The sequence below is a fragment of the Neovison vison genome, chromosome 6 (assembly GCF_020171115.1).
Source record: "Neovison vison isolate M4711 chromosome 6, ASM_NN_V1, whole genome shotgun sequence".
Taxonomy (NCBI): Eukaryota; Metazoa; Chordata; class Mammalia; order Carnivora; family Mustelidae; genus Neogale; species Neogale vison.
The window spans coordinates 139,683,951-139,711,842 of NC_058096.1; the positions used below are offsets into that span (position 1 = coordinate 139,683,951).

The 27,892-nt window shown below is 45.2% G+C and overlaps 1 protein-coding gene across 1 annotated transcript; it reads left to right on the plus strand.

The window, feature by feature from the left end:
• The first annotated feature begins 1,362 nt into the window (after window positions 1-1,362).
• On the plus strand, window positions 1,363-25,085 carry BTD (biotinidase). The gene is made up of 4 exons (XM_044252500.1): window positions 1,363-1,519; window positions 16,886-17,150; window positions 22,499-22,648; window positions 23,623-25,085. Exons 1-4 carry the CDS (start codon window positions 1,509-1,511, stop codon window positions 24,793-24,795), a joined length of 1,599 nt encoding a protein of 532 aa, XP_044108435.1. The 5' UTR covers window positions 1,363-1,508; the 3' UTR covers window positions 24,796-25,085.
• Window positions 25,086-27,892: the final 2,807 nt, after the last annotated feature.

The following is a 27,892-nucleotide window of genomic DNA, read 5'->3' on the forward strand; positions in this document are numbered from 1 at the left end:
GTCGACCAGCCCCTGTAGCTGATAACCTTTTAAAACGTATTTTTGAGGGGCCCTGAGGTGGCTCAAAAATAAAATAAAATTAAAAAAAACAACAACACTCATTTTTCAGTGGAGAAAGATGCTTGCAATGTGTGATTTCTGTGGGTGTGGCCTCCAAGTCATGAAACCATCTCCATAACAAACTTGAAGTTTTTGAGGATTTTGAGTGTTTTAAAGCAAGAAGACAAGTATTTTGTGGAAGGTAAAGAGGAGCGGGAGAGTGGGTCATGGGTAGAGAAATGAATGAAAAGCATTGGAAGTGAAAGGATTTCTAAACCCAGAGATTTTCAAACCATAGTCCTGGGCATTTTCCAAGAGGTCTTCCTTTCAACATTTCAAACCCTAACCTCCCACCCTAAACAGAAGAGAGTATAATTAGGTCCTTTCTGGATTCAGGGACTAGCCTATGTAAGGTAACTAGCCCGTCAAATACAGAGATTTCTTCAATGGCTTAGAGTTCCTCTAAAACATAAATGCATATCTTGCATTCTACTCCAAAGTATGTCCATATTTTAATATAAATATTATCTTTTTATGAGGTAAAATAAACATGCAATTAAATGTACAGATCTTAAATGTTAAATAAGTTTTAACAATTGTATATACCTATGTAATAATCACCACCCAAAATAAAAAATGACATTTTAAACTACCTGTCAAGTGAAATTGCCATTCCAGAAATACACAAAATGTTCTTTGTGTGGCTTTGAGTAGTTCTATTATTTATCTCCTGCCTCCGTTTGAGAAGCATGGGCACCACTCTCTTCTATTTTGTAATATTATTTATATTAGTACTTATATGACAGTCTCTACGCCCATTGCATCAGAATCACTTGGAAAACTTTTTAAAAATACAATTACTTGGGCCCTACACCAGAATTTCTAAATCGGTGTGTTAGAACAAGTTAGGCACCTACATTTTTTTAAAGCTGTTTCGTTATTTTGATTTGCAGTCCATCTTGGAACCACTAGCCCTGTACTCATGCTAGAGGCATCAGTTAACAATTAACTGTGTGATTGCCTGTTACCAGTGTAATACAGTTGATTAGTCTGGACTTACAGGTTCAAGGCTAGTCTGACATTGGCAACACAGACTGCCAGTGAGCCTTGTGTCTACTGCGTCAGAAGAATCACAAACAAAAGCACTCCCTATAAAGTGTGGTAAAAACTATGCTATAATTTGGAACAAATTTCCTGAATTCACATTAACTGGTTTTACAAAAAGGATACATTCTCAACGGACTGGATTTTGTCCTTTAGCAAAGGGAAATGTCAACGAGACTGTTTAAACTTGTTTCACCTTTATATCTTTGGTTCAGGGTGCAAGAAGATTCCACTGTTCACTTGGTCAGATGATTGAGCAGAAGTGATGACAGTCCTCCTCCCCAGGATTCACAGGCGCTAGGAGCAACTCCTTGCAATCCAACTGTGATTATAGGATTCTTCTGTGATTTATCCAAGGCACTTCCATGCAGACTTTGTAAGCATTAACCACAATTTTTATTACTTTCATTGGTGGTAGACATGGAATTTTATTTGTCGGATGTTTTATTGGAATTTTTTGTTTGCTTTTGTTTATTTGTCCATGGAAGGAGGTCAGAGAAGGAATGAACCTAATTTTTTTTTTAAAGAAAAAGCTAATATAATGATAATAGGCTCTCTAAACAGGGGAGCCAGTCATCAAAGTGTACAACTGACCGGATTCTGTTGGGAGAACAGGGAGAGGGGGTCAGCATCCCCTTCATTAGAGATGGCCTGTGTTTCCTCTAGCAACCTGGGTTGTTTAGACAATCAGGAAGGAGCTTATCAGCCTGGTTAGTGGCCAGACACATTCTGTAAGAGGTCCTTAGATTGGGTTGTGATTTAGGGCCATTCAAGCCTGAACATAGGGTACCTCAGTTCATTGTCCCTGTTTCTTAGCAGAAGAGATCTGGTAGATCATATTGAGGCCATGCACTGTTATAAAAGAAGATCAGTTCTTTCTTAAATTTCACAATTCATATTGTCTTCAGTGGGTTAAAAGGCATGCCATGGGAAAGTCCCTGGGAACCGAAGAAGCCTAGAGAAGGTTCATTATCAAAAATCGCTCCTGGGCGCCTGGGTGGCTCAGTGGGTTAAGCCGCTGCCTTCGGCTCAGGTCATGATCTTGGGGTCCTGGGATCGAGTCCCGCATTGGGCTCTCTGCTCAGCAGGGAGCCTGCTTCCCTCTATCTCCCTCTCTGCCTGCCTCTCAGTCTGCTTGTGATCTCTCTCTGTCAAATAAATAAATAAAAATCTTAAAAAAAAAAAAAAATCGCTCCTTACTCCTGGGTGGTGTCCCACGCAGGATATGTTGGGAGTTTTGGGTATCCAGGTGACTGGAGGCATCCCTCCAACAAAATCACTATTGATCACCCTCCCTGCTATAAAGTAAAGGCCCCATAGGAGGGATTGCCTGTGTCCCCTCTCTTCCCCATTGCATTCTAGACTACAAACGGATGCTGGTGAATGGATCAAAATACAGTGTCCTGCCATACTGTGAAGAACCTGCCATTTCTAACCCATAGAGGACACCAGAAAAGTTTTACAAGGGGAAAGTACTCCATTTAGTAACTTAAGTAGTCAATAAAGGACGTTGAAGAAAAACAGTAAAGATAGAAATCCACCGTGATCTAAGCAACATTCCAGTGCATATAGTCCTTACAACCAACTAACCTAGGAAATGGTCCCCCAGTTTTAATTTAATTGGGTACTGGTTTCTGCCAGCTCTAAGTAGAATTCTTGTGGCCTGGAGCGCCTAGACCAGAGGTGTGAAGGGGATCATATTAGACGGATGAGGAGGAAACCTTACAGGGGACTTTAAGATTGGCAGGCGTCCTAGTGACTTAGGGGGCAGTCCCAAGCCTAAGGACAGGAATAAAGAAAAACAAACAAACAAAAGGACAGGAATAAAGAGAGGGCATCAAGTTTCTCGGTGTTATTCTGGCCAATGTACTAATTTCCAGCCAAAAGGCAGGCTTTTCCCTCCCCATAGAGTAGCCACGGGCTGGAGGATTGCAGCCTGAGCAGCTCATGTGAAAAGTGTTGGACTAAAAGCCAGCAGGCCCCTTGAAACGCCCCTGAAATGAAAGTAAATGGAAGAGAAGAGGAATTACCCAAATTTGCAGTGAGGCTCAGAGTCCAGATGAAAAGACTTGAGCCCCATGTGGGCTGCCAAAATGATGACATTTGGAAGAATTTTGGGTTCGAGAGCGAATGGCTAAGAATTCTTGAGATGTTTCTGGTGCAAAAGAGTAATTTTATTATAGCAGTGGGACAGGACCTGTGGGCAGAAAGAACTGCCCCAGGATTGTGAGGAGTGACTGATGATATTCTTCTAAGTTTGTGGAGGGAGCGGGGATAGAGATAAAGTTCCTAAGGAATTTTGAAGCAAGGCTCTTAGGACCTTGGGGCTTGCTTGGGGGCTAGCTGCTGTTAAGATAAGGTTGTTTTTAGTCTTTAATAAAATATAAACATGAAGGCATTAAGGCAGCCATGAGTTCCTTGAGGAGAGCCATTACTGTGCATGTCTCAAGGGTCTCCCAGTGGGCTGTCGGCTGTAAGGAGATTTAATTTAACCTGCATTTCTCTTGCCTTGTTCTTCTCATCAGCTTCTAAAGGTTGTAGAAGGCCTCCTGAGGCCCCCAAATTATGGCAGTATGTTTTAATTTCAGTAAACCAACAAGGACACTAAACATCCTTGTGATTATTAAAGCACATAACACCACCTGCACCTGTGAGAGATTATCTCACAAACCTATTTTATCAAGATGGCAAGTGTTTGGTTATCAAATGAAGAAGTGAATTAAGGTTATGTGTGATACATTATAGAATGGCTGAAAAGAAAAGTGGCTGAAATAAAAAGAGAAAAATGAAACCAAATATCTCAAATACTAACAAAAAGCAAGCGACAATAACAAAAAAGGGAAATCTAAGTAGAGTTCTACTTTAAACAAATCTGTTTTGGGGGGCACCTGGGTGGCTCAGTGGGTTAAAGCCTCTGCCTTTGGCTCAGGTCATGATCCCGGGGTCCTGGGATCGAGCCCCGCATTGGGCTCTCTGCTCTGCAGAGAGCTGCTTCCTCCTCTCTCTCTGCCTGCCTCTCTGCCTCCTTGTGATCTCTGTCTGTCAAATAAATAAATAAAATCTTTAAAAGAAAATCTGTTTTTAAAACCAACATGGAAAACTGAACAGCAGGAAATGTGCTGTAAGCAATACATTAACATAAACAGCAGAAAATAAAATATCTAATAAAATTGTTCTTTGAGGCAAATAGGTGAGAGTGATTATTTTTTGCTTCTAGTTAATTTTATGGACTTCAAATTACTAATGCTCAGAAATAGGCTTGAAGCAAGACCAGCAGAAAACATTTTTTTCATTGAGGTGTCAGGGTCAGACTGAAGGCCCCTTAGCAGGGGACGGGCGCTGGGTGTTTTCCCCATTTGCCCTGTGATCTAGAGAAAATTCGGGTTCTGCCCTTGGCTTGGACAGCCAAGCACCTTTGCTCCACATTTGAGTGGTGAGATAGACCCAGACTGGATCCAGAAGCACCCTGGGGCAGAAACTGAAGAAACATGAATTCCCTCTTTTAGCTTTATCTTCATCCATTGTGTGTTTGGTTGTGGGGTTTTGGTTTTTTTTAATTTAAATTTAAAGTAGTTTGGCATCAACAATCATTAAATCACTAATAAACATGTTTACTTTGTGTAAAGTGCACCAGAAATGGTGACAACTGTACATCATGCTATGACAACATGAGAGATTTATCTGAAATGGCCTTGAAACCGTACTCTCGTATTTCTCCATATGCTAGAACTCCACACTTGGGGTGGCCCATGGGGTGGAGTGGGGGGGCAGCAGCTCTCACTTAGGAAACATGGTACCCGCAGTTAAACATTTCTGTTTTCATGTTTCTTCTGTTTGGCCATTAGCCTTCATTGCAGCGCCTTTGTACTTTATTGTTTAGTGTTTTTTTAAATCTGTTTGCTGTGTCAGCAAAACAGAGAGTCCCCTTTAGGGCAGAATCTCTGACTGATTCCCAGGGTTCCGCGTTAAACCGCTGGGGTGTAACCCAGGTGAGGGACAGCTTCCTGATGAAGAGCTTACGCTCTTAAACTTCTTTCTGTATCATAACCTTTGAGTTCTTTGGCACTTACCTGTGATTTATTGTTTTATTTACTTTAAAATGTGTTTATATTTAACATTTGTGACATCTTTCAGACACATGAATAGGAACAGGGATTGATACATACACATGTCCTCAGCCCCAGCTTAAGAAAGACATTACAAAGGTGCCTGGAAGGGACGCCTGGGTGGCTCAGTTGGTTAAGTGTCTGCCTTCGGCTCAGGTCATGATCCCAGTGTCCTGGGATGGAGTTCGGCATTGGGCTCCCTGCTCAGCGGTTTCTCTCTGGAATCTGCTATTTTTATATTCCAGCACCAATCCTACACTATCTTAATTTCTATATATTTTAGATTATTCTAAAATATATAGATTATTCTTACGTTGGTAGGAAAGTCCTTCAATGTTGTGCTTTTTAAACTATCTCGTCTGTTATCAGTGTCCTATGCTGCTATAACTGATTACCACAAACTTAGTGGCTTTAAACAACTTAAGTTTATTATCTTACAGTTCTATAGTTCAGAAGTCAGAAATGGGTCTCCTTGGGATAGTATCAAAGTATTGACAGGATTGTATTCCTTTCTGGAGGCTTTAAGAGAGAATCCGTGCCTTGTTACTTCTCACTTCTTGGGGCTTCCCACATTCTTGGCTCCATTTTCAAGGTGAACAATAGCAAAACCTTCCCATGCTACCGTCCCTCTGGTTCTCCTTCTTATACTTCTTTCACTCATAAAGACACTGGTGATTCCATTCCATTACTCACGTAAGCAGGATAATCTCCCCATTTTACAGTCAGCTCTTTTTTTTTTTTTAGATTTTATTTATTTATTTATTTGAGAGAGAGAGAGTGAGGGAGAGCATGAGAGGGGAGAAAGTCAGAGGGAGAAGCAGACTCCCCGCAGAGCTGGAAGCCTGATGCCAGACTCGATCCCAGGAGTCTGGAAGCATGACCTGAGCCAAAGGCAGTGACTTAAACAACTGAGTCACCCAAGCGCCCTACAGTCAGCTCTTTAGCAACTTTAATAACCCTTTGCCCTGTAACCAAACGTATGCACAGGTTATGGGGATTAGGATTTGAACATTTTTATTTATTTTTTATTTTTTTAAAGTTAGGCAATTTTTAAAAAAAAGATTTGATTTATTTATTTGATGGGGGGGCAGGATGTGGCACATGCAGAGGGAGGGGCAGGCAGTAGGAGAGAAGCAGACCCTCATGGAGCAGGGAGCCCAATGTGGGGCTCGATCCCAGGACCCTGGGATCATGACCTGAGCCGAAGGCAGATGCTTACTCAAACGAGCCATCCAGGCGCCCAGGAATACAACATTCTTGCCAGCCTTACTTGTCCCTTGGGGGCCAGAGCAGTTTATACGAAGTCATTGGGCAGAGATCTGGGGAAAACTGACTGCACTGGCGATACCCTCTTAGTTCTTTCTCCGGCTCGCAGCTTAGTGGACTTGGCTACCAGAGCTGCAGCAGTCTGGTAGAGAGCCTGTGCCTCCGGACTGTAAATTTTACAAGGTCGCAGGGTGGCAAGAGGAGGCCAGAGGTGGGTATCTGCCCTTCCTCCACGTTAGTCAGGTTCTGATACAGGCTTAAGCGGTTAGCTCTGATGAAACCATTTCTTTTGAGGGCAGGCCGCCCGAAGAACAGAATGCCCTGGCTGTTTTCCCCTTCTCCCTGCCAGAAACAGGAGATTTCTTCCCAGTGCTCACTGTAAGAACCTAGCAGAGCTCCTGGAGCTAAAACTCACAAAAGCCTGGCCCTCCTGCCATGTGTAGTTCTCTCATTGATCCCCCCTGAGCCTCCGAAGTTTGTCTGTTACATTTTTTTTGGTTTTGTCTTTTTTTTTTTTTAAAGATTTTATTTATTTGACACAGAGAGAGAGAGAACAAGCAGGGGGAGGAGCAGAGGGAGAAGCAGGCTCCCTTCTGAGCAGGCAGCCCGATGTGGGGCTGGATCCCCCTACCCTGGGATCATGACCTGAGCCAAAGGCAGATGCTTAACAGACTGAGCCACCCAGGGGCCCATCAGTTACAGTTTAAGTTTTCATGTGCTAGTCCTTGTTCCCACGGAGATCGCTGATCCAGTAAGTGGGGATTCTCTGCGTCCACCTGTCTGTCTTTCTAATTTTGACCTCAGTTCTCTGCAATAATTAAGTAGATTTGTTGGTTTTTGGATCGTTCAGGTTTTGGCTCATTAACAATAGGATGGCTCCTGCTAGGCTCCTTGTACACCAGACTAGACGCCAGAAGACTCAGCTGTTTTTTTTTTTTTCTTATGTTTTTCATTTATTGGCAAAAACAGGGTAACATTGAGGAAAGCATTTTAAATCCCCATTATGTGAGCTTCTGTGTTTTTGTTAATTCACATTCTTTTCCAATCTTTGTTCACCTGTGTACATATTTTATTAGCTACTCGCATTGTAAATATAGAAATGTTTTCATTATGTGTTTATTTAGCATGTCTTAGATATCGTCCATTATCAGAGTCTTCATTACTGTCTTTTCAATGCTTGTTTAATGTTCCACCTGATATATATACATCAATTTTCATAACTTCATTCATATTGAGCATTGTTTCCAACTTTCACCTGTTGGGAGTCATTCTTTGCTTTTAGCTGGCATCCATTTATTGAACACTAAGTACTTTACATCATATATTTACATTTTCAACTTAGAGATGAAGAAACAGAAGCTTATCACAAATAATCTACTCAAGGTTATGAAATGAGTAAATCAGAGCCAGGATTTTAACTTGGATATGTTGAAACCTCTAAAGCCTGTATTCTTTACTTCCATGGTACACTGTCATTTCAACTAACTTGTTTTTCAAATGACTCCTAAGATAAAGTCCCGGAAGTAGACTTTATAGAGAAGTGATTCATAAGAGGAATTACAGAGAACGATTACAGAGAAGTGATTCATAAGAGGAACTGTCAAACTTTTATCCCCCAGTAAAGAATTCATTATCACTTTACTAGTTTTACCCTAATTCTTTTTTCAAATTTAACACCTTGGAATAGTACCAGTTAATGTTTATTTTGTACATAAGTTTAAAATCTTTCAAAGTATTTGTTGATGATTTGTTTTCTTCCCGTTTAAATGTGTTCCTATTCATTGCCTGTTTATAACTGTTGTGTTGATGTTTATATTTTGCATGTAAATTTCTGTCAATCTGTTTCTTCTATCATGTTTCCTGCTTCAAATTTTAGAAAGTGGTTTAATCAAGTATCTGATATCAAATTCTAATTTATGCTAGTTTTCCTATCATTCAATAGCAAACTCTTGATTTTGAGTTTATTTTGGTATATGGCCCAAGATATTTAAACTTAATTCCAAATTGCTTGGGCACCTGGGTGGCTCAGTCGGTTCAGCATCTGTGTTTGGCTCAGGTCATGATCCCAGAGTCCTGCGATTGAGTCCCATGTCAGGCTCCTTGCTCAGGAGGGAAGTTGCTTCTCCCTCTCCCAGCCTAAAGTAAATAAATAAGATCTTTAGAAAAAATTGCTTGTAATTCAGTTATCCCAATATCACTTATTCAGTCAAATGCTTCCTCCCCTTGTTATGAGTGCAGGAGCATAAAAAGAATGTAGGCTTTGAACAAAATCAATTTGGGTTAAATCCTGGCTCTGGATATTGATCCCCTTCGAGTTTAGGAGTAATCTCTTTCCAAAGAAGAGCTAGACTGTTCTCTGCTTTGCCCCTAGTGCCAAAGAATGTAGCCCCAGTCTATCGTGGAAGATTCTGAGACCTTCTTATCTAACTCCACACTTCCACCAGCCTCAGAAAGCCCTGACTTTGGAGGACTTGGACCCTCATGTCAAATAAAGCTGGAGGACATGGGAGGGCCAGTCAAAGAGGGCATCAGGCCCCACAGGACTTGTGTTAGTAACCAGGATGCAGCTGTGGCCGAGCTGGGACCTTTGCCAGAGGCACACATGTAATTACCAATCTAACCAAAGAAGATAAACCCCTTTGGTGCCTCCAGGAAGAGAGAGAAAGGTGGAGAGGCTGACCATTTCTCTAGACCTCTACCATACCATGGGTGGAGAAGACAGCCAAGTTAGGGGATAGGCTGGAAGGTCACTGTCATTCTCGCTGGTGCACTGCCCTATAACTGAATATCATGACCACCTGCCTATGCCGTGGGTCACACACACATTCTCACCATGCCCGTGTCAAGAGTCTCTTCTCTAGATACTCAGAACCCATAGCATTTTGACCTATTTGTCCACCTTTTGCTGCTGGTGATCTTGACTGTGCCTCCCCCCAAACATATACCTCCTGGCTTCTCCACAGGAGAAAGTCGGTGGACTTTGGCATGTTTTTTCTAGTGCTGTGTTTTGCTTTCGCTTTTGTTGTTGTTTTCACATTTCCTGCTATCATTCACTTTCAGTGTTTCCAGGCTATTTTATGAAGGATTTTTCTTCTGCCCTGGGGACCGGAGTCCCTGGGCTGTAGCACTCACCCCCTTGTTCTTCACAGGATCCAGGGCATCTGCACCATCATGCTGGTCCTGGGATCTGGTTTTTCACTCCGGAGCTCTGGTATATGAGAGCACAGGGGCGATGGACTCGTGGTGATATCTCACCGCTCCAGCCTTAGAGATGTTGTATCCAGACACTTAGTAATCACAAAGGGCCTTTACGTTGCCCACATTTCTGAGCACACCTCCCTGGAAAATTTGACCTGTGGTTTTGGGACATCATGTTTTCCATGCACTGTCTGTGTTTCTCCTAGATGTCCAGCCTTCAGGTCTTCATTGTCTAGAAGGTGGTTCTCCCAGTGACTCTAACTTCCCACAAAGAAGTGGAAGAGAAACTTCCCAAGGGCTTTGAAAAACAATTCCATGCTGACAGTCATTGAGGCTCATTTCAGAGAAACTGATGATCATTCTTGGAGGATGAAGAAGGCGAAGGCTCGCTGGAAGCTATAAATATTCCAGAAGAGCAGAGTGGCTGCAAGTGGCCCCGTCATTCTTCTCTCTGAAGACTGACTGGCGGTGGAAGAAGCCTTCTCTGGCTCTTTCCTTGCTCCCTGGTCAAAGTCTCCGGAACACGGTATAAGACTTCCATCCTCAGTGATTCAGTTTCGACCCCTAAGGATTTCAGATATGCTTTTGAGAAGGAAACCAATACATTTTGGCCAAACATAGGTGATTTTTCTTATCTATAAATGTATAATTTATAGATGTATAATGTATAGATGGAGTCTCTATATAACAAAATATCTGTGTTGTTCTTGTTTTATTCTTTTAAATTCAGGAACTTTATTTAAACAAAGGAAAACCATTCACAACCTGGTTCTACAATGATGTTCCTGTTAAGACCAAAGACAAGAGTTGAATCCTTTAGCTGACATGGACCTAGTTGTTTTGGGAGGTGTTTTGGGGTTTTTTTTTGTTTTGTTTTTACTTTGGTTTGAGTATTTAAATACTTTGCGGCCCATTTTCACTGAATATCATGGAAACACTTAGAAGTCTGCCCAATTGGGGAGGCACCCGGGAAATAAATGTGATGGTTCAGACTCCTGTTTTGGACAGTGAGGGAAAGATAGGAGTCAGAATATAGGATCTCTGTGCCTTTAACTTCTAGCCCAGCGACATTCCAAGCGTGACCTCATCCCCTGACCATCGTCATCATCAGTCAGCTAGGAACTTGTCAGGGAATGCAGATTCTCAGGCCTGGTCCCACGCTGGCTGAATCAAAACTCCCAGGCACGGGGATCTATGCGGGCAAGCCCTCCAGGTGACTCTGAAGGCATGCTAGCATTTGAGAGCCCCTGTGAATCTCTCTTTCTGCCACAGTTAAACTGGAGTCTAGGACGCCTGGGTGGCTCAGTTGGTTGGACGACTGCCTTCGGCTCAGGTCATGATCCCGGAGTCCCGGGATCGAGTCCCGCATCGGGCTCCCAGCTCCGCGGGGAGTCTTCTCCCTCTGACCTTCTCCTCGCTCATGCTCTCTCTCACTGTCTCTCTCTCAAATAAATAAATAAAATCTTTAAAAAAACAAAAAAAAAAAAAAAACAAAAAAAACCTGGAGTCTAGCCAGTGGCCTTTGAAGGCCAGTGGCCTTTGACTGATAAATGGCCACAGTTCTTCAGTATGTGCTGGGGGGAGCTGGACCGGGGGAGCCAGGGGGCCTGATTTCTACCCTATTCACTACTACTAGTGCTAGAGTTTTCCCTCACCTGGAGACTAGAATTTTACCGTTTGGTTTCATGCTTTATGCAACAAGATGAGAAACTGAAATGACGGCTGTTAAAATGATTTGAAAATGTTAGCCTGTGACATGTAAAATCGTCGATATAAAATGTTGTCCCTATAGAACCCTTAACTCAGCTAGATTTCCCTTTTCATTGTGCTGCCTGTCACCAGGTGGATGGGCTGTATCACTCTGCACATCCAGTCACATCCTATGGAGGATAGATTGCCATATACTTTAGACATTGATTCTCTCACTGTGAGAGAAGAAATTGCAACAAATTTAGAACTTGTGAATATAGAAGATGCCCTAGGTCCTGGAAGCATGGCAAATAAAAAGCAACTTTCATGAGGCCCACATCTGGGAAAATGATTTTTTTTTTCTGTTTTTCCACTGTAGAAGAGATAGATGAAGTGTTAAAAGGAAAGGAGGAAAAACACCGTCCATTCACTGCTTAGGAATCACTTTGCTCTGTTACTGACAAGCAATCCGACCTAGGCTGATGGTCCTGTTTGTCCACACGGTGGCAGTGGTGAACCTATATACTCAGTCTCCGCTGGAACTCTCTTCTGTTCACCCAAGAAAATGAAAAAGAAAGTGCCTTCTTGCATTAAACACTTGGGCATTTCAGGAAGAATTTTTATTTGACTCAAATTATGAAGGTACTTTCCCATCTGAGGAATAAGAGAGATGACTTATAGTTAGGTTCAAGTGTCAACAATCCTTCGAGTGCTCATTGGGTATCCTAAGATAAACTAGTTAACATGACACAAATAGGCCCTCATCAAAGGTCTGGTCCGGAGTTACATTTCTGTATGCCACTCTCTTTTTGTAAGATAATAGGTGGGATTTTTAAAAAAGTGAAATCACCACTTAGCAGATCAGTTCACAGGACTGGGTAATTTATTTGCTGTTTTGAGTTCAACTTTGACTGTTGACATCATCGTCACCTGCCACTCACAAGTGTTTACAGTTGACATTTCTGATGGAGACATTAAAAGTCTTGTCGGTGGATAGGTTTGCATGAAACTGTCCAAGCTAAAACCACTATGGGGCTTCCTATTCCAGGGGCCAGTCATAGAGGAGCTCACGACTAGCTGCAGTGGAGGGAAGAATCAGGAAATGAGAGGCTTTCTAGGAAATAAAAGGTCTCTTGGGACTTCTTTAAATTCAGAGTCTGTAAATTAGGTGGAGGTTGGACATTATTTCCCCTTATGTAAAAGGATCTAGACAAGGATATCATGACCGTCATGAGAATAAATTTTTAAACCATTTGGAAACTCACAGTGTCTTTGGAGGCATTCTCTCAGATACACATGGAAGCATAGACCGTGCTGGTTCCTTAAGGACTTGGCAGGTCCCTCCGGCTTTGTTCTACAGGATATGCCATTTCCTTTGCTGACTTTTCCTGCCTCCTTTCCCAGTCCTGGGACTGTTATTCTCCCTGACAAGTCAAGAATGACAAGATCTTTTATTAAAATGATCAGTAGTTCTATATATAAATTTCTAAATGTGTATGCCTGCCTCTGAAATTATCTTATTAAGAGCACCTTAATAATAGTCCTTTCATTTTATTGCAGAAGATACTATTGTAATAGTATGGCGAAGAAAGAAATACAGCTAATTATCGAGATGAATCACTTAGCAGGGTGGAACTACAAGTTCACATGTATAAAAATAACTAGTGATTGACATGTTACCAAATTTCCACCAAATAGATTGCCATATACTTTAGACATTGATTTCTTTTTCTCACGATCCCAAGAACCTTCCTGACCAGGATTAGGGGTGGAGGAATATTTTTCACTGGGAAATGAGAAGCAGGGGCTTCTCTGGGCAGTTAAAAATGTCACTCCAGCAAATCTCTGCCCACCCCATCGGTGAGTTCCTGCCTCCCGGCTCATGCCTGTTGGCACGCTGTGAAGTCTGTGGCTTTTCTGTCACGGGAAGCAGGGGCTCACTGGAAGACTTGGAGCACAGGAGTGTCGTGATTGACTTGCGCTTGAACTGGCTCTCATGAGCTGCTCCAGCAAGAGGAGAATGGGAGAGGACAGGGCAGCTGCAGGGGGCTGTGAGAGCCCAGGGAGCGAGGCTTGCATTGCCGCTCTCTGACTTCATTTTTTGCTGCCTTCCTCTGCCCCTGGGCCAAGCCCACTGCTCTCCTTGCTGTGTGTGTTTAGTTTAGGATTTTATTTGTTTATTTGACAGAGAGAGAGCGAGCATGAGCACACAAGCAGGGGAAGCAGCAGAGGGAGAAAGAGAAGCCCGATGTAGGGCTCGATTCCAGGGTCCTGGGATCATGACCTGAGCTGAAGGCACGTGCTTAACCAACTGAGCCATCCAGGTGCCCCATCTCCTTGCTGTTTCCTGAAGCTACTCAGCGAATTCCCACCTAAGCCTTCTGACCCAGCTGTTCTCTCTGCCTAGAACAGCCCCCCCCTCCTCAACCCCCGACCAGGCATCCACATGGTCTTCTCTCTGACCTCTGGAAGGTCACCTCATAGGGGCCTTCCGTGACCTTCCTGTTTAAAATCGCCCCGACCCAGGCCAAGCCCTCCCTGGCCCCTTCCCTGCCTTTATTTCTCCTTTGCACTTGCTGCTGTCTGACATCCTAGGGATTGATTTGATTGTTGTCTGTCTCCCCTTCCATCCAGAGGGGTGCTGGCTGGGAAAGGGCCTAGCTTGCTCAGGGCTGTGCCCAACACCGCCACCTGCGTCTGGCTCACAGTCGGGTGTCCCACAGATGTCTAAAGTGAGCACCCTCCCGGCTCGGCTGTTTTCCTGGCAGGGGGATTCAGGGCACCTCTTGGGCCCACGCCCCCTTCTCAGAGGGTTACAGTGAGCAGAGTGGATGAAGCAAGGTATGGAGATGCACTGTCACCTAGACAGGGGCCTTGGCATCAGGCTTTCCTGCAGTTTGAGCCTACCTGTCAAACGCCCTCCAATGGAAGAGAGTATGAAACTACCTTTTCAGGCTTAGCATATACCCCTACTCACCATTTTGTTTAGGGTCCAGGTTCAGGCTAGCTCTAGAGATCTGTTGATGGGTTTGCAAGAAGGCGAGGACTTCCAGAACTTTCTTCTTCCCAGGCAGCCCCTACACCCACCCCAGCCCACCTGTGCTTTCTGTTGTGAGCCAGCCCCTGGTAACCACATCTGGATGATGTCCTGCCCCATTATGACTGTGCCCCCTCTCCTACCTGGTTTGCCCTTCGAAGTGTCTGCTTTGGGCCTTGTTTGGTTTTTCCTGAGACATTAGTTAGTGCCAAATAAAGAGGGAAAGCCAGCATTTGCCAGTCTGCTGTTTCCCCACTCTTCAAGAAGGGCAAACTGTTGTAGCTATTTTTATCATAATACTCATTCTCTCCTAGCTCCTTAAGCTCGTCTCTTTCAAGTGTGAACACCTGGTAGACTCTTCCTAACCTCTTATTACGGACCCACCTTTGTTCACACACAAATGGTTGCCATGTATAGCTCTCCTACCAGGCACCTTTTGTAAATAATCTAAATTTTATTTTCTCGAAACAGAAAGAAATATGCTATCTTGCCGGCGCCCCAGTTTTCAGGTTTTACTCTGTAGCAGTCCTGAGACTTAAACACATGTCCTCTGTCCCCAGGTAAATTGGTGACACACCACTCTTAGCTGAGAACAGGGGATGCTCTGGCCCCCAGGAACTTCTGACCTGGCTCCACCAGGCACTGGTTCATACAACTCTCCCCACCCCCAGCCTCAGTTTCCCCACCTCTTCGTGAGGCCATTGCCTAATACTTGAGAAATATAGGGAATGTGTCTTTGAAGATGAAAGTACCCCCCTAGACCACTCCCCATTATCATCATTATGGAGCTAGAGGGGGGAATGGAAACTAGATTTTGAGGCTGTTAAAATTATTCCTTGCTGGTCTTCAGAGGCAAAATTCAGATAAGAGAGCTTATCAATTATACTTTTGTTTCTTACTCAGAAACTCATGACTGCTTATTCAAAGGCGCCTTGTTCTAATCTTCAAACATTGTTCAGTGTCCCAGATGAATGGCAACAAGTCCCGGGGTTTGGTATTTGGTGTACTTACTCCCTGGGGCGAGGAGTAACAGCAGGAGAAAGGAGAGGGGTGGGATGAACCCTGCTCAGCCTGAGAAGTGTTTGCTTTTGCAAGGATCCTGCCTGAGCATCCCTCGTCCTTGTTCTGTTGTTGAAAATACTTGGGGCTATTTTTGTTTCTGGGCCGTTTAAGAGAAAAATAAGAGGAAATTTGCGGCCTGGAGAGTTTGGTTTTAAAATGCAAACACGGGAGTTATGAGTCAGAGTCGGACAGGGTGTCCGTTGTCTTTTTAAAAAACGGAGATAGGATTCCTTGATTCATCTCTGTTATCTTGATGTTTAATCTGGATTCCTGGGCACTTGGTCAGCCCCAGAACCTCTCCACAGAGCAAGTGACCTAGCCTTGGCAAGGCCCCTGGTAAATCTGTGTGTAGGGGGAGGGCCTTCAGGCGGGAGGCCAGGCTGTTTTTCAAGGGGGAATTGGACGATTCGGTGTAATGCCCGACCATTAGAAATAAAAACTCCTGTTCTTGGGAAAAAGAGCACACAGAAGTGTCGTCGTCAGTGACCTAATTGACTTCTAATCTCTTATGGTAACACCCACAAAGCTGAGTTTACTTTCTAGAAAAGTCTAGAATATTTTCTAGAAAGTTCTGGTTTATTTTCTAGAATATGGCATTTTACTGCTGCAAAAGGATTTTTTTTTCCAAATGGATACACTTTGGAGCAAGAGTTCTGGAATCGCAGAGACAGAGGTTGAGAAGATGATGATGTACACTGATACTTGTCAAAATTCAGGAAGGTGGGGAAAAAATGCTTTGATTGGGAGACTTCTTTTTACCTGCCCATAACGGAGAGTAGGTACTGGTATTTAAGTAGAAGTCAGCAGTTTCTCTGCACCAAAGAAAGAATCCTGTGCTAAGAAGGACTTACCATTTACGTTCAGTACCAACCAAAGGAAGGCAGGGAGAATTTTAATCCATGGGATCTTCCTGGTCAGGAAAGCCGAGCTGTATTACTGGGATCACAACAGTCAGAGCTGGCGTAGAGGGTTGACCTGCTTGTGTGTAGAGAGGACAGGTGGTGGGATGTGGTTAATAGGCCCCCGAATTCTGTAAAATAAATGTAGTCATCATTCTGGCCTAAAACCTAAGTGTGTAGCTAGGAAGGTGAGTGGTGACGTGCTCGTGTCTTGCTGAACCCCAGGTTAGAAAATCGTGGCCAGTGCTGGTTCTGTTTTGGAAACGTTCTAAAACCAGACTCACAACGTGAGCCATGTTAAATGTCGCCTGCTACGTGTTTGGAGAGAAACACATACTCTTTTATTAGGCACATGAAAAAATCTTTGAGCTGCAGTGTCAGGCGGGAGCTTTAATTGCTGGGACTAATAAATCACAGCTGCAGAAGTTACATTCTTGGCAGGATTCTTTATTCAGCTGTTTCTCCCATGCCTCCTTACGTTCCAGATTTACAGTCTGCGTTATGTCTGGGGCCGGCCGCCAGCTTGCTCTTTTCCTCTGCGGCTGCTACGTGGTTGCCCTGGGAGTCCACGCTGAGGAGCCACGCGTGGCTAGTCACCACGAGGCTGAACACTACATGGCCGCCGTGTATGAGCACCGATCCGTCTTGACCTCCGACCCCCTGGCTCTCATGAGCCGCAAGGAGGCCTTGGAGCTGATGAACCAGAACCTCGACATCTATGAGCAGCAAGTGATGATCGCAGCCCAAAAGGCAAGGAAAGCTCCGGGGCGGACCCCAATCAGCTTGTCCGGTAAAACAGGGCAGCTCGCTCTTTGGTCAGTGGTTCCCGCAGGCCCTCTGGAAAACTAGTCCAGCTGGTAAAGCTGTCTCAGTTGTCCATGCACCAGCCAGCCACCGCAGCCCTCAGGAGCCTGTGAGAGGTGCAGAATTTGGGTCCCGCCCAAGATCTGCTGAATCGATCGACATTGTACCAAGGTCTCCCGGTGCTGCTTTGCTCCTCATATCTGAGAAGCCTGGAACTAACCCCTGGCTCTCAGTGTGGCTGTGCAGAGGGACTGCTTGTCCAGTGGGTGCCTGGTCTCATGCTCACAGAGTCGGAGGGGGTGTGAGCTGGGCCCCGGGATTTTTTTTAAGGCTCCCCAGTGGAATCCCATGCACAGAAAAATCTGGAAACTAGCAGGGATGGGAATCTCTCACGCTCTCTGAGGCACTGAAAATAGTAAGCATCCGCAGGACTGCTGTTTGCCACCTCCTGATTATTTGGGGCTCGTTTCTGGTCCCTGTTCCAGACCATGAACAGGCTGAGAACTCAGTGCAGACAGAACGGAGATGGACAAAGGGAAGTCGGTGCCAGCCTTTGTGACGGCTTCCTGCTTGGCCCACAGGCACTGTTCCTGCCAGGAAGGGTGGGGTGCAGGGGGAAATCTGGGTGCCAGATGTGACTGCAAGAAAATGCCCTGTTGGGAAACCCATCGCCGAAGGGGAGTTTGGGCTCTGACCGGGTGGTGGGGAGCCCAACTGCGTGAGGAGGCCCTGCCCTATTCGTGGGAGGTGGAGCCCATGTGAGCACAGCCTCCTTCCTCCAGACTGTAGAAGCCAGAAAGGGGGAGGCCCACAGGCCCTGCCCCAGGTGGTCCCTGTGTTTGTTCTGGGAGGTCAGGGGTCCCGGGACAGCCACTCTCTAGTGCTGCATTTTAAAATTCTAACCCATTATGTTTGTGTGTGTGTGTGTGTGTGTGTGTGTGTGTATAAAATTATAGGCAATTTTTTCTTAAATATACACATATAGAGGTGCCTGGATGGCTCAGTTGAGCGTCTCCCTTCAGTTTGGGTCATGATGGAGGCCTGCTTTGGGCTCCCTGTTCATGGAAAGCCTGCTTCTCTCTCTTCTCTCTGTTTTTGCTCTCTCTCACTCTCTCAATCTCTCTCTCTCTCAAATACATAAATAAAATCTTTAAAAAATATATACACATATATAAAACTAAGATTGGAAGGGAACTTGAAGACCTGGTCCAGATTCTTCTGATGGGAGACACTCCTCAAAGTTCAAAGCCCCACATCCAGCTTCTCCCTGAGCACCTTCTGTAGCCCAGCACTCCCTGTCTCCTGAGAGTGGGGACTTCTGGCAAGGTCTTCCTTTCAATGAACAATAGGCTTCCCTGCAACTCCTTCCCATCATTCTGCCTTCTGAGCTAAACAGAGCAGACCAAGGCCCTTACCCTAGCAGCCATCTTCCACAGATCTGAGGACGTCGGTCATGACCCACCCCGACCCCACAAACTCAGTGTCTCTCCCCCAGGCTGTATATCCCTTCTACCAAAGACTTCCCAGATGCTCTGTGTGCCCAGAGCTGTAGGAATTTCTCCCTGTGCTGTCTGACGAGGGCAGTCTCATGTGAGACAAATCGTTGGTAAACACGTCTCACTGTGGACTCAAGGCGTTCGCTGTCGCTCACACTCCTGAGCCTTTTTTCCACACACAGACACACGTGCTGCCAATCGCCACCCTGTTCTTATGAAGTTAATGTCTCTAACCTGAGCACCTGACCACGTTTATGCTGGGAAGTGTCCTCATTCCAGCCTGGTGGGCTATTTGGGGATCTTTACGGACATCCTGCCTATCAGTTACCTTCACGTCATTCACACATTTGATACACACCTCACTGAGGTCTACGCTGAAGTCAGTGTAAAAAAATCCCAGGCTGTGCCCTCAGACCTGCCGATGACAGAGATCCACTCCAGAGCATTCCATGCAGAGGTGCTCGCCAGCATGGGCTGAAGCGTCAGCCTCCTGCTTCTCCATCCTGCCCGTAAGACTGTCCTAAGATGTTTGCAAACACCCTTCTGAACCCCAGACACCACAGCTGTAGTATTCCCCTGCCTACCGATAACCTGCCCTTGAAGGAAACCTAGACACCATGTTCTTGTTGAACCCAGGCCGGCTGCAAGGTTTCCTTCCTTCTCTGTGTGTGGCCCAAAGGCAGGGGTGAAGTGGCTGATCATTTTTAGTGCTTCCACATCGCTCGGCTCCCTTGCGTGGTTATACGTGTTAAAGCAACTTCTAAGACACATGGCTACCAAGCATGTGTCAAACTTTTATATCAAACTTGCCACAAGGCAGGGGTTCCTGAAAAAGCCAATGGAAGTATCTCTGTCTTGGTAGAGGTATTTGCGGAGAAGGAAAGGAGTCCATCTTAAAGCTACTGGGCTGCTCAGTCAGCTGGATTGGCAACCTTAATTCCTCAGGAGTTCTTGATCTCATGGAGGTCTGTCAGAAAAGTGCTCATTTATCAGGAGTACTGACTGCTTTCTAGAGGGAGCAGTAATCACATTAGACCCCAAGTTCTGCCCTGGCTCAGGTTTGGTTCCTCTTCTTATTCCTGGAGAATACGTACTTCAGGAAATGCAGTTTAACCTCAGTATGAATCTAATATGTATCTATAATTTAGGTGCTCTTGTCCAAGGGAACCATTCAGTGTTCTCAGAGTTTTCTTTTTAATAAAGGAAAACTTGTGTCCAAGTATAATTTTCAAGACGTTAAGAACATGACTCCAATACAAATGCAGGATGGGCTTGTGTCAAAGCTGTCATTTAACTCACTGATGAATAAAGCAATCTGTAAGATGGCAAAGCTGGTTCAGAAGAGCATCTGAGGAGCAGAAGTGTGTTCACCAAATGAATGTTGAAATAAATTTGCGAATCAATACAAAACTGGCTAATGACCTACGGGGCAGGGCAAGGATCATCTCTGAGGTGATCTTCTATGAAATAACAAAGCCCAACAGTGATACATTCACTGGGTAGGTCATCCTTGAGCCTGTTAACCAGTCCCCTGGCATGTGTTAGAAAGGCAAACATTCTTCATCCTGCTTTATTTCCCAGTTTGTAATGACTTTGCTTTACAAGGTGTGAGCAGATGACCAATGTCTCCTGGAAGGAGCATACATGGGCCTCATCTTTCTGGAAAGCTATTTGGCAGTGTAAAAAACTGAAAACTTTTCATATCCTAGAGCCAGTATTTTCACTTATAAGACTTCATTCTAGGGGTACCTGGGTGGCTCAGTGGGTTAAAGCCTCTGCCTTTGGCTCAGGTCGTGATCCCAGGACCCTGGGATCGAGCCCCACACTGGGCTCTCTGCTCGGCAGGGAGCCTGCTTCCTCCTCTCTCTGCCTCCCTTGCCGCCTACTTGTGATCTCTGTCTGTCAAATGAATAAATAAAATCTTTAAAAAAAAAAAAGACTTCCAGGTGCCTCTGCTCAGCGGGGAGCCTGCTTTCTCCTCTCTCTCTCTCTGCCTGCCTCTCTGCCTGCTTGTGATCTCTCTCTGTCAAATAAAAAAAAAAAAAAAAAAAAGACTTCCTTCTAAATAAATAATCAGAGATCCAAAGACTTGTGAACAACACTCAGCAAGTGTTTTGAGCCCCCTGAATGCAGACAGTCCCCAGAAGTTGGGAACAATACAGACAGATGTCCACTGAGAATGGATGAGCTGGGGTGGCCCCTTAAAGAGAATGTAGCCACGGCAAATGGTATTTCTGAAGGTAGCTGGGCAGTCTTGAGGTTCTAGGTAGTGGGAAAAGTCAAGATGGAAAACATGTCTTTTATTATTTATAATAAATATTTAATATCTCAATTATACACCGAGAAAAAATGAAAAACTAAACTAATATTAACTAGTATTTTGTTTTCTGAGTTTCCTACAGTTAAACTTTCGAAGCTTTCTTGACCAGAAAAAAGTTTGTAGTGCATTCCAGAAATAAGTGACTCAAATTGCCTCTTATTTGAGATTATTCATACCTTCTCTGCCTTCCTCGTCCACCTTTCACGTTGACATTTTAAGCTGTACATGGAGAGCAGCAGGAGAAGGAGGCCCTGCTGCTGAGAGCCGAGGACACCCCACTTGTTTGGATTTCATTAGGTTACTGCAGACACCACAGGTGCCCTAGGGTGCCTAGACGTCATGGAGCTGAGGGTGTTTCCAGGTGTGGGACAAAGCCTGTGGGGTGGTTAGAATCCTGAAGGGAGCTTCCTCATTCCCAGGTGGAGAACTGCAAGTAGAGAAAATCCTTATTTCTATGCCGAAATCAACACACTTGACTTTTGCCCAGTAGACCAGAAGGTCCCAAACTTGGCTGCACATTAGAGTCACCGGGAAGGGGCGCCTGGGTGGCCCAGTCAGTTAAGCATCAGACTCTTGATTTTGGCTCAGGTCATGATCTCAGTGTTGTGAGATGGAGCCCTGCCTTGGGCTCCCTGCTCAGTGCAGAGTTCGCTTGGGATTCTTTCTCTGCCTCAGTCTCTGCCTACCACCCCCAAAATAAATAAAGTCTTAAAAAAGAAAAGAAAGAAACACCCGGGAACCTTTTGACAAACACCGTGTGGTCAGACCCAGTCAAATGAAGCAGACTTTTTAGGAGTGGGGCCCAGCATGCTTTTTTCCAGAAGCTCCCCATCTGATTAAGATGCATGATGAGAGGGGCTCCTGGGTGGCTCAGTGGGTTAAACTTCTGTCTTTGGCTCAGGTCATGATCTCAGGGTCCTGGGATCGAGCCCCGCATCAGGCTCTCTGTTCGTCCGAGAACCTGCTCCCCCGCCCCCCTTCCTGCCTCTCTGCCTACTTGTGATCTCTCCTTGTCAAATAATAAAGTCTTTAAAAAAAAGATGCACAATGAGTGGAAACCGTGGGACTGGAGACACCCCTTCTGTGACCAAGCCCAGTATTTGAGGCCTCTGTACTGTGTCCCATCCTCCACTCCACCACCAGGAACTCCACGCCCCTCCCATCTGCTTGGCAAATGCCCGCTTTCCCTTCCCCTCTCCCTCATTCCCTCCTTCCCTGACACGACCCCAGGTGTGCTTAATGGTGGTTTCTAAAGCCTTCAGCCGTGGTTCCCTCACAACTAGGCCAAGTGAGACGGCTTCCCCGAGACTAAGATCCCTGAGGAGCGTCCAGGCACCCTGTTTATACCCCTGGTTCCCGGCACGGAACAGCAGCTTGATGGGGGGTCAGACAAGTGAACGAAAGAATGAACAAATGAAAGCAGGGAGGCTTCCTGTTACCCAATGACATGCCCTACTTCGATGTTTCTGACTTTACAGGACGTACAGATTATAGTGTTTCCAGAAGATGGCATTCATGGATTCAACTTTACAAGAACATCTGTTTACCCATTTTTGGACTTCATGCCATCTCCCCGGTTGGTCAGGTGGAACCCATGCCTGGAGCCCCACCGATTCAATGACACAGAGGTACGTGAGGGTCCCAGCCTTCCTCCTCAGTAGGCACAAGGCACACAGAGATGAACCCAGCTCGGGGTCAAAAGCCAAGATGTATTAAATCAATCTGAAAGGAGACACTGGATCCTAAAAAGGAAACCCAGGCTCCCCACACTCCCTGGGCTATATATTCATTTAGTTAGAGGATGTCTAGTACTATGGGGCCTTTACTCATCTCTGGATTGTTCTATTTATTAATTACACAAGAAATACATGGATATACACTTAGAAAACAAACGAATCAATCAGAAGTAAAAAAAGAAAAGAAAGTCACACACCCCACCCATTGCCTACTTCTCTTCCTAGAGAAACTGCCACCAACAGTTTAATGTGCATCTAACTATATTCTGCACATTTCGTAGCTACTGACTTCCTGTTTTTTAGCATGCTCTATGCTTTTTAAAAGAAACTTTGCTATTATTTTGCAATGATTGTCCTTATACACTTATTTTTGTAAATATTTCTAAGCTTTTCTATGAGGGGAGATTCCTAGAATTGGAATTTCTCAGCTACAGGGTGTGCACATTTTAAATTATTTTGAGGAGTACCAAGTTTCCCTTTTAAAAGCTCTTTCACTTTACTTCCTTAGCAATAGTTTGAGTGCTTGTGTTCCTACATTTTGGTCAATGCAAGATAGAATCATCTTTGGAATTTTTGCCAATCTTATGTAGGTTCAAAATGATCTCTCATTATCTGAATTTGCATTTTGTCATTGCTAATCTGGTTGGGTATCTTCTCAGATGTTTGTATTTGTTTTTCTATGAATCAACTCTTTATATCCCCTGTACATATTCTGTATTTTTTTTACTGATTTATGATAGCTCTTTACATATTATAGATAAATTATAGCTACTTTTTATTTTAAAATTATTTCTAATTAAAATTATAAGACAAAAGGCAGGATTTAAAAAATAAATTTAAAACATGTATACCTTCTTTTTCTTTAGGTCCTCCAGCGCCTGAGTTGTATGGCCATCAAAGGAAATATGTTCCTGGTGGCCAATCTCGGGACAAAGCAGCCTTGTCATCGCAATGACCCTGGGTGCCCAAATGATGGAAGATACCAGTTTAACACGAATGTCGTGTTCAGCAATAATGGAACCCTTGTTGACCGCTACCGCAAACACAACCTCTACTTTGAGGCAGCTTTCGATGCCCCTCTTGAAGTGGATCTCATCATCTTTGATACCCCCTTTGCTGGCAAATTTGGCATTTTCACCTGCTTTGATATATTGTTCTTTGAGCCTGCCATTAGGCTCCTCCAAGACCCTGAGGTGAAGCACGTCGTGTACCCAGCTGCCTGGATGAACCAGCTCCCGCTCTTGGCAGCCATTCAGATTCAGAGAGCTTTTGCCATTGCGTTCGGCATCAACTTTCTAGCTGCTAACATCCACCACCCAACTTTGGGGATGACTGGAAGTGGTATACACAGCCCTCGGAAATCCTTTTGGCATCATGACATGGAAGACTCCAGAGGTCATCTTATAATAGCACAAGTAGCCAAAAATCCGCTGGGTCTCATTGGTATGCAGAATACCACGGGTAAAATGGACCCGTCCCACAGTAAGTTTTTAGAACTCTTGGCAGGTGACCCATACTGTGAAAAGGATGCTCAGGAAGTCCACTGTGACAGAGCTACCAAATGGAACATGAACGCTCCTCCCACATTTCACTCGGAGATGATGTATGACAATTTCACCCTGGTACCTGTGTGGGGAAAGGAAGGCTACCTCCGTGTCTGTGCAAATGGCCTCTGCTGTCATTTACTTTACCAGAGGCCCACTTTGTCCAAAGAGTTGTATGCCCTGGGGGTCTTCGATGGTCTGCACACTGTGCATGGCACTTACTACGTTCAAGCTTGCGCCCTGGTCAAGTGTGGGGGTCTTGGCTTTGACACTTGTGGGCAGGAGATCACAGAGGCCACGGGGAGGTTTGCGTTTCACCTGTGGGGGAACTTCAGTACTTCCTATATATTTCCTCTGCTTCTTACCTCAGGGATGACCCTGGAAACCCCTGATCAGTTTGGCTGGGAGAGTGACTACTCTTTCCTGAGGAAGAGGGGACTGTCCTCTGGCCTGGTGACAGCAGCTCTGTACGGGCGGCTGTATGAGAGGGACTAGGGCCGTGCGGGGCGGGTGGCCCTGCCCTTTCCCAGGCTGCTGTTCAGGAACCCTGGGACCGCCTCTCTGCCCCAGACTACCATCGTGGCAGCAGTGGGACAAAGTAGAAGAGGCTGATTCCCCCAGTGGCTTTTCCTCTTCCACGTGAATTATCGAGTCTTTTCTGGCAGTCTCTGTTCACATTTATTGTTTCCAAGTCACATCTTCCTCCAGCCAATCTCTCATTTCACAGTTGGTTTTTAGAGCTAAAACAACAATAAATGTCAGTTGATATTTTGCGTACCCACAAAGCAGTGGGTTTTGTGTGTGTTTTTCCCGTTCTTCTTGTTGATCAAGTGACACCCAGGACACACAAGTATCTCACGTATCTCAAACACTGGCAAAGGTGAGAAACAAACTCCCAAAGCAAAAGCTGTATTAGAAATGGCTGCGTGGGCCCGTTTCCATTCTGGATGAACAGAATTCTGTCCAGAGGAAACAGTAATGCCAGATCTTTCGGCAACATCGGAAAGGTGCATCTTGAAGCAGCTCTTAAAAATAGAAGGGAAGTTTTCCTTCCATCTGTCTTTCTGTCAGTAAATGGAATGTGTCAGGCAGGACTTATAATAACTGGAAAGAAAGAGCACAGTGCCCCAGAGAGACAGAACGAGCGAGTGAGAGGGAGGAGGCTGGAAGGAAGTGCTGAAGAGAGGAGCAGCAGTGGGAAAGTATGAGTAAGAGGATTCTTTCTGCACAACGTGTCTCATCCAGGATTCCAGAGACCTTAATAAATCATGCTAACTTTGGGTGAGAGCCTGCCAATTGCCCAACTGTGCAGGACGGAGTGACATGGGTGTGAGTCCATTTGCAGTCCCCGGAGGGCCTGCCCTTTGATGGTGGCATCCCACCTCTTGAAGAAGAGTTTCAAGAACTGCCATGGAGGTTGGCCCACGGTCGTCATTCATTCATTCAATCACACAGCAGGTGTTTTTGGAGAGCCCACCAGGTACAGAGTAAGGTCCTGCCAAGTATGAATTCCAGAAGCAAAACCATTATAATCAGTGAGGGAAGATAATTTTAGGTCACTAATTTCTTTTTTTTTTTTCTTTTCGACTTGATTTTTTTTTTTTTTAAGATTTTATTTATTTATTTGAGAGAGAGAAAGAGACAGAGAACAATAGGTCTGGGCAGGGGAAGGAATAGAGGGAGAGGGAGCAGCAGATTCCCAGTTAAGTGGGGAGCGTGACGCGAGGCTCCATGTCAGGACCCTGGAATCATGACTAGGCCACTAATTTCTGTATTATTTGTATCCAACATTTCAAAGTCATTTTGAGTCAATGCCTAGTAACTGTTTCAGATGATTTTTAGGTGGGGAAATGGCTAAGTTTTAAGGAAGATGGATAATTATCCTGCTGTGACTTACCTCTTCTGTGTCGTGGCTGGTTTCCTCTTTTAATTAGGTGTCTTAAAGCAGTATGTGCATATATATAATTCTGCAAAGTAAGAAATGGGACTCCATCCCCATCATGCAGTGTGGCCTTCCAGACCCCTTTTCTGGCTTCCAGGCAGGCTACTAAAGAGCACAGACCCTGCACTTGAAATGGTCCAGGCTCATTTCCTCCGCCTCACTGTTTACTTTTCACTGCCTGGGCCTTGGACAATTTATTTAAACCCTGTCACATCGCAATCTTCTCATTCATAGAATGTGTACTGAATAGTGCACGTGGGAATGAGCCAAACAAGCAAAACCCCTGCTGATTCACTGCTCTCTCGCAAAGGTTTGGAATGAGTCACATCTTTAGGGAATAAGCAGGAAGAACTGAGTATTCCTGAAGAAGCCCTGGGAAGTCCCGCCGCAAGGGGAACAGGACCTCTCCCACCAGTCCACGGAGCTTGCCTGCCCTCCCCCACGCAGGACCTGCCAGGAGGGGTGCGCTGTGGCGCCAGATGTGGCTGGCTGCCGCCCACTTAGGTCTTGGCCGCAAACCCCAGGGAAATAGAAGCCAGCTTAAAAATGCATCTTGTTGCTTCATGCCAAGAGGATTTCAAGTCAGCCTGAGAAAGTGAGAGATGGAAAGAGCAATCCTAAAGACACACTCGGTGGAACCCCTCCACCCAGGAAGAACTTTGGAAACACCTGCTGGATGCACCTTTTGCCCTTCTGAACAGAACACCTAGAACTTTCCCTGAGTTACTTTGTCTTGGCAGTTTAGAACCAACTGCTTATGAAGTAGAAGTGAGGGGGGAGGTAAATAATGGTGGTAAAACAATTGCTTTTACAATAAAAAGTAGTAGCTGCCAGAGGGCAGAACAAAATGGAAGACGGGAAAATGAGTAAAAGAAATCATTTTCGGGACAAAAAAAAAAAGCACCTATGACTAATGGTTGTGATATGCTTTTGTCAACTATAATCCTGAAATTCAGGAAACAAATGGCAATCTTGGCCATAATGTAAGAGGCAGGAAATCCAATGTATTTTTGGTCCAATGAGACTTGGGGGAAGTTGGTTGGTCGGTGTGGTTTCTCATGTAGGTGCAGCTGTGCCTGCTTATGGTTTTCCTCACAGAGGAAGTGAGAGGCACAATCAGCTGTGTTCACACTCGACTGAGAAAGGCCTGTTCCTAGAGAAGGCAAAACCACGCCTTGCTCACAGATGGTCAGTCCCAGCGCCCACCGCCCCCTCCTGAGGGGTGAGCCTGCCTGCAGCCCTGATGAGGAAAGCCCACCTGGACCAGCCCTTCCTCACAAGTGGCTCTGCTCTGAACCTATGTCCCCATCCCCTGGCCATCGCACATTGGGCTGGGAGTTGGCACCTGCCCCCAGACCAACCAGTCAGAGAGCAGGCTGGTGACCTCTGAGGTGGCCTCGTACCGAAGCTCTGCCCAGAGAGGGACAACCTCCGTCAGCTGCTTGAACTCTCCCCTGGAGCAAGTGATCCAAGGGAAGGCAAGGTGGACGCCAGTGTCTATAATGACCCACCCTCAGGAGTCACACTTTATCATTTCCCTGTTATCCTGTTGGGTTACCCAGATCAGCCTTGCTCATGAGAGAGGAGACACAGGACACAGATCAGGAAAGGAGAATCACTGGGCACCATCTTGGAGCTGGTCGCCACACC

Bases quoted from the DNA above. Each gene is read 5' to 3' on its own strand.
- BTD (XM_044252500.1), top strand. The intron at 17,151-22,498 runs GCAAGGAAAGCT...CTGACTTTACAG, and splicing joins TGATGATCGCAGCCCAAAAG to GACGTACAGATTATAGTGTT. The intron at 22,649-23,622 runs GTACGTGAGGGT...CTTTTTCTTTAG, and splicing joins ACCGATTCAATGACACAGAG to GTCCTCCAGCGCCTGAGTTG.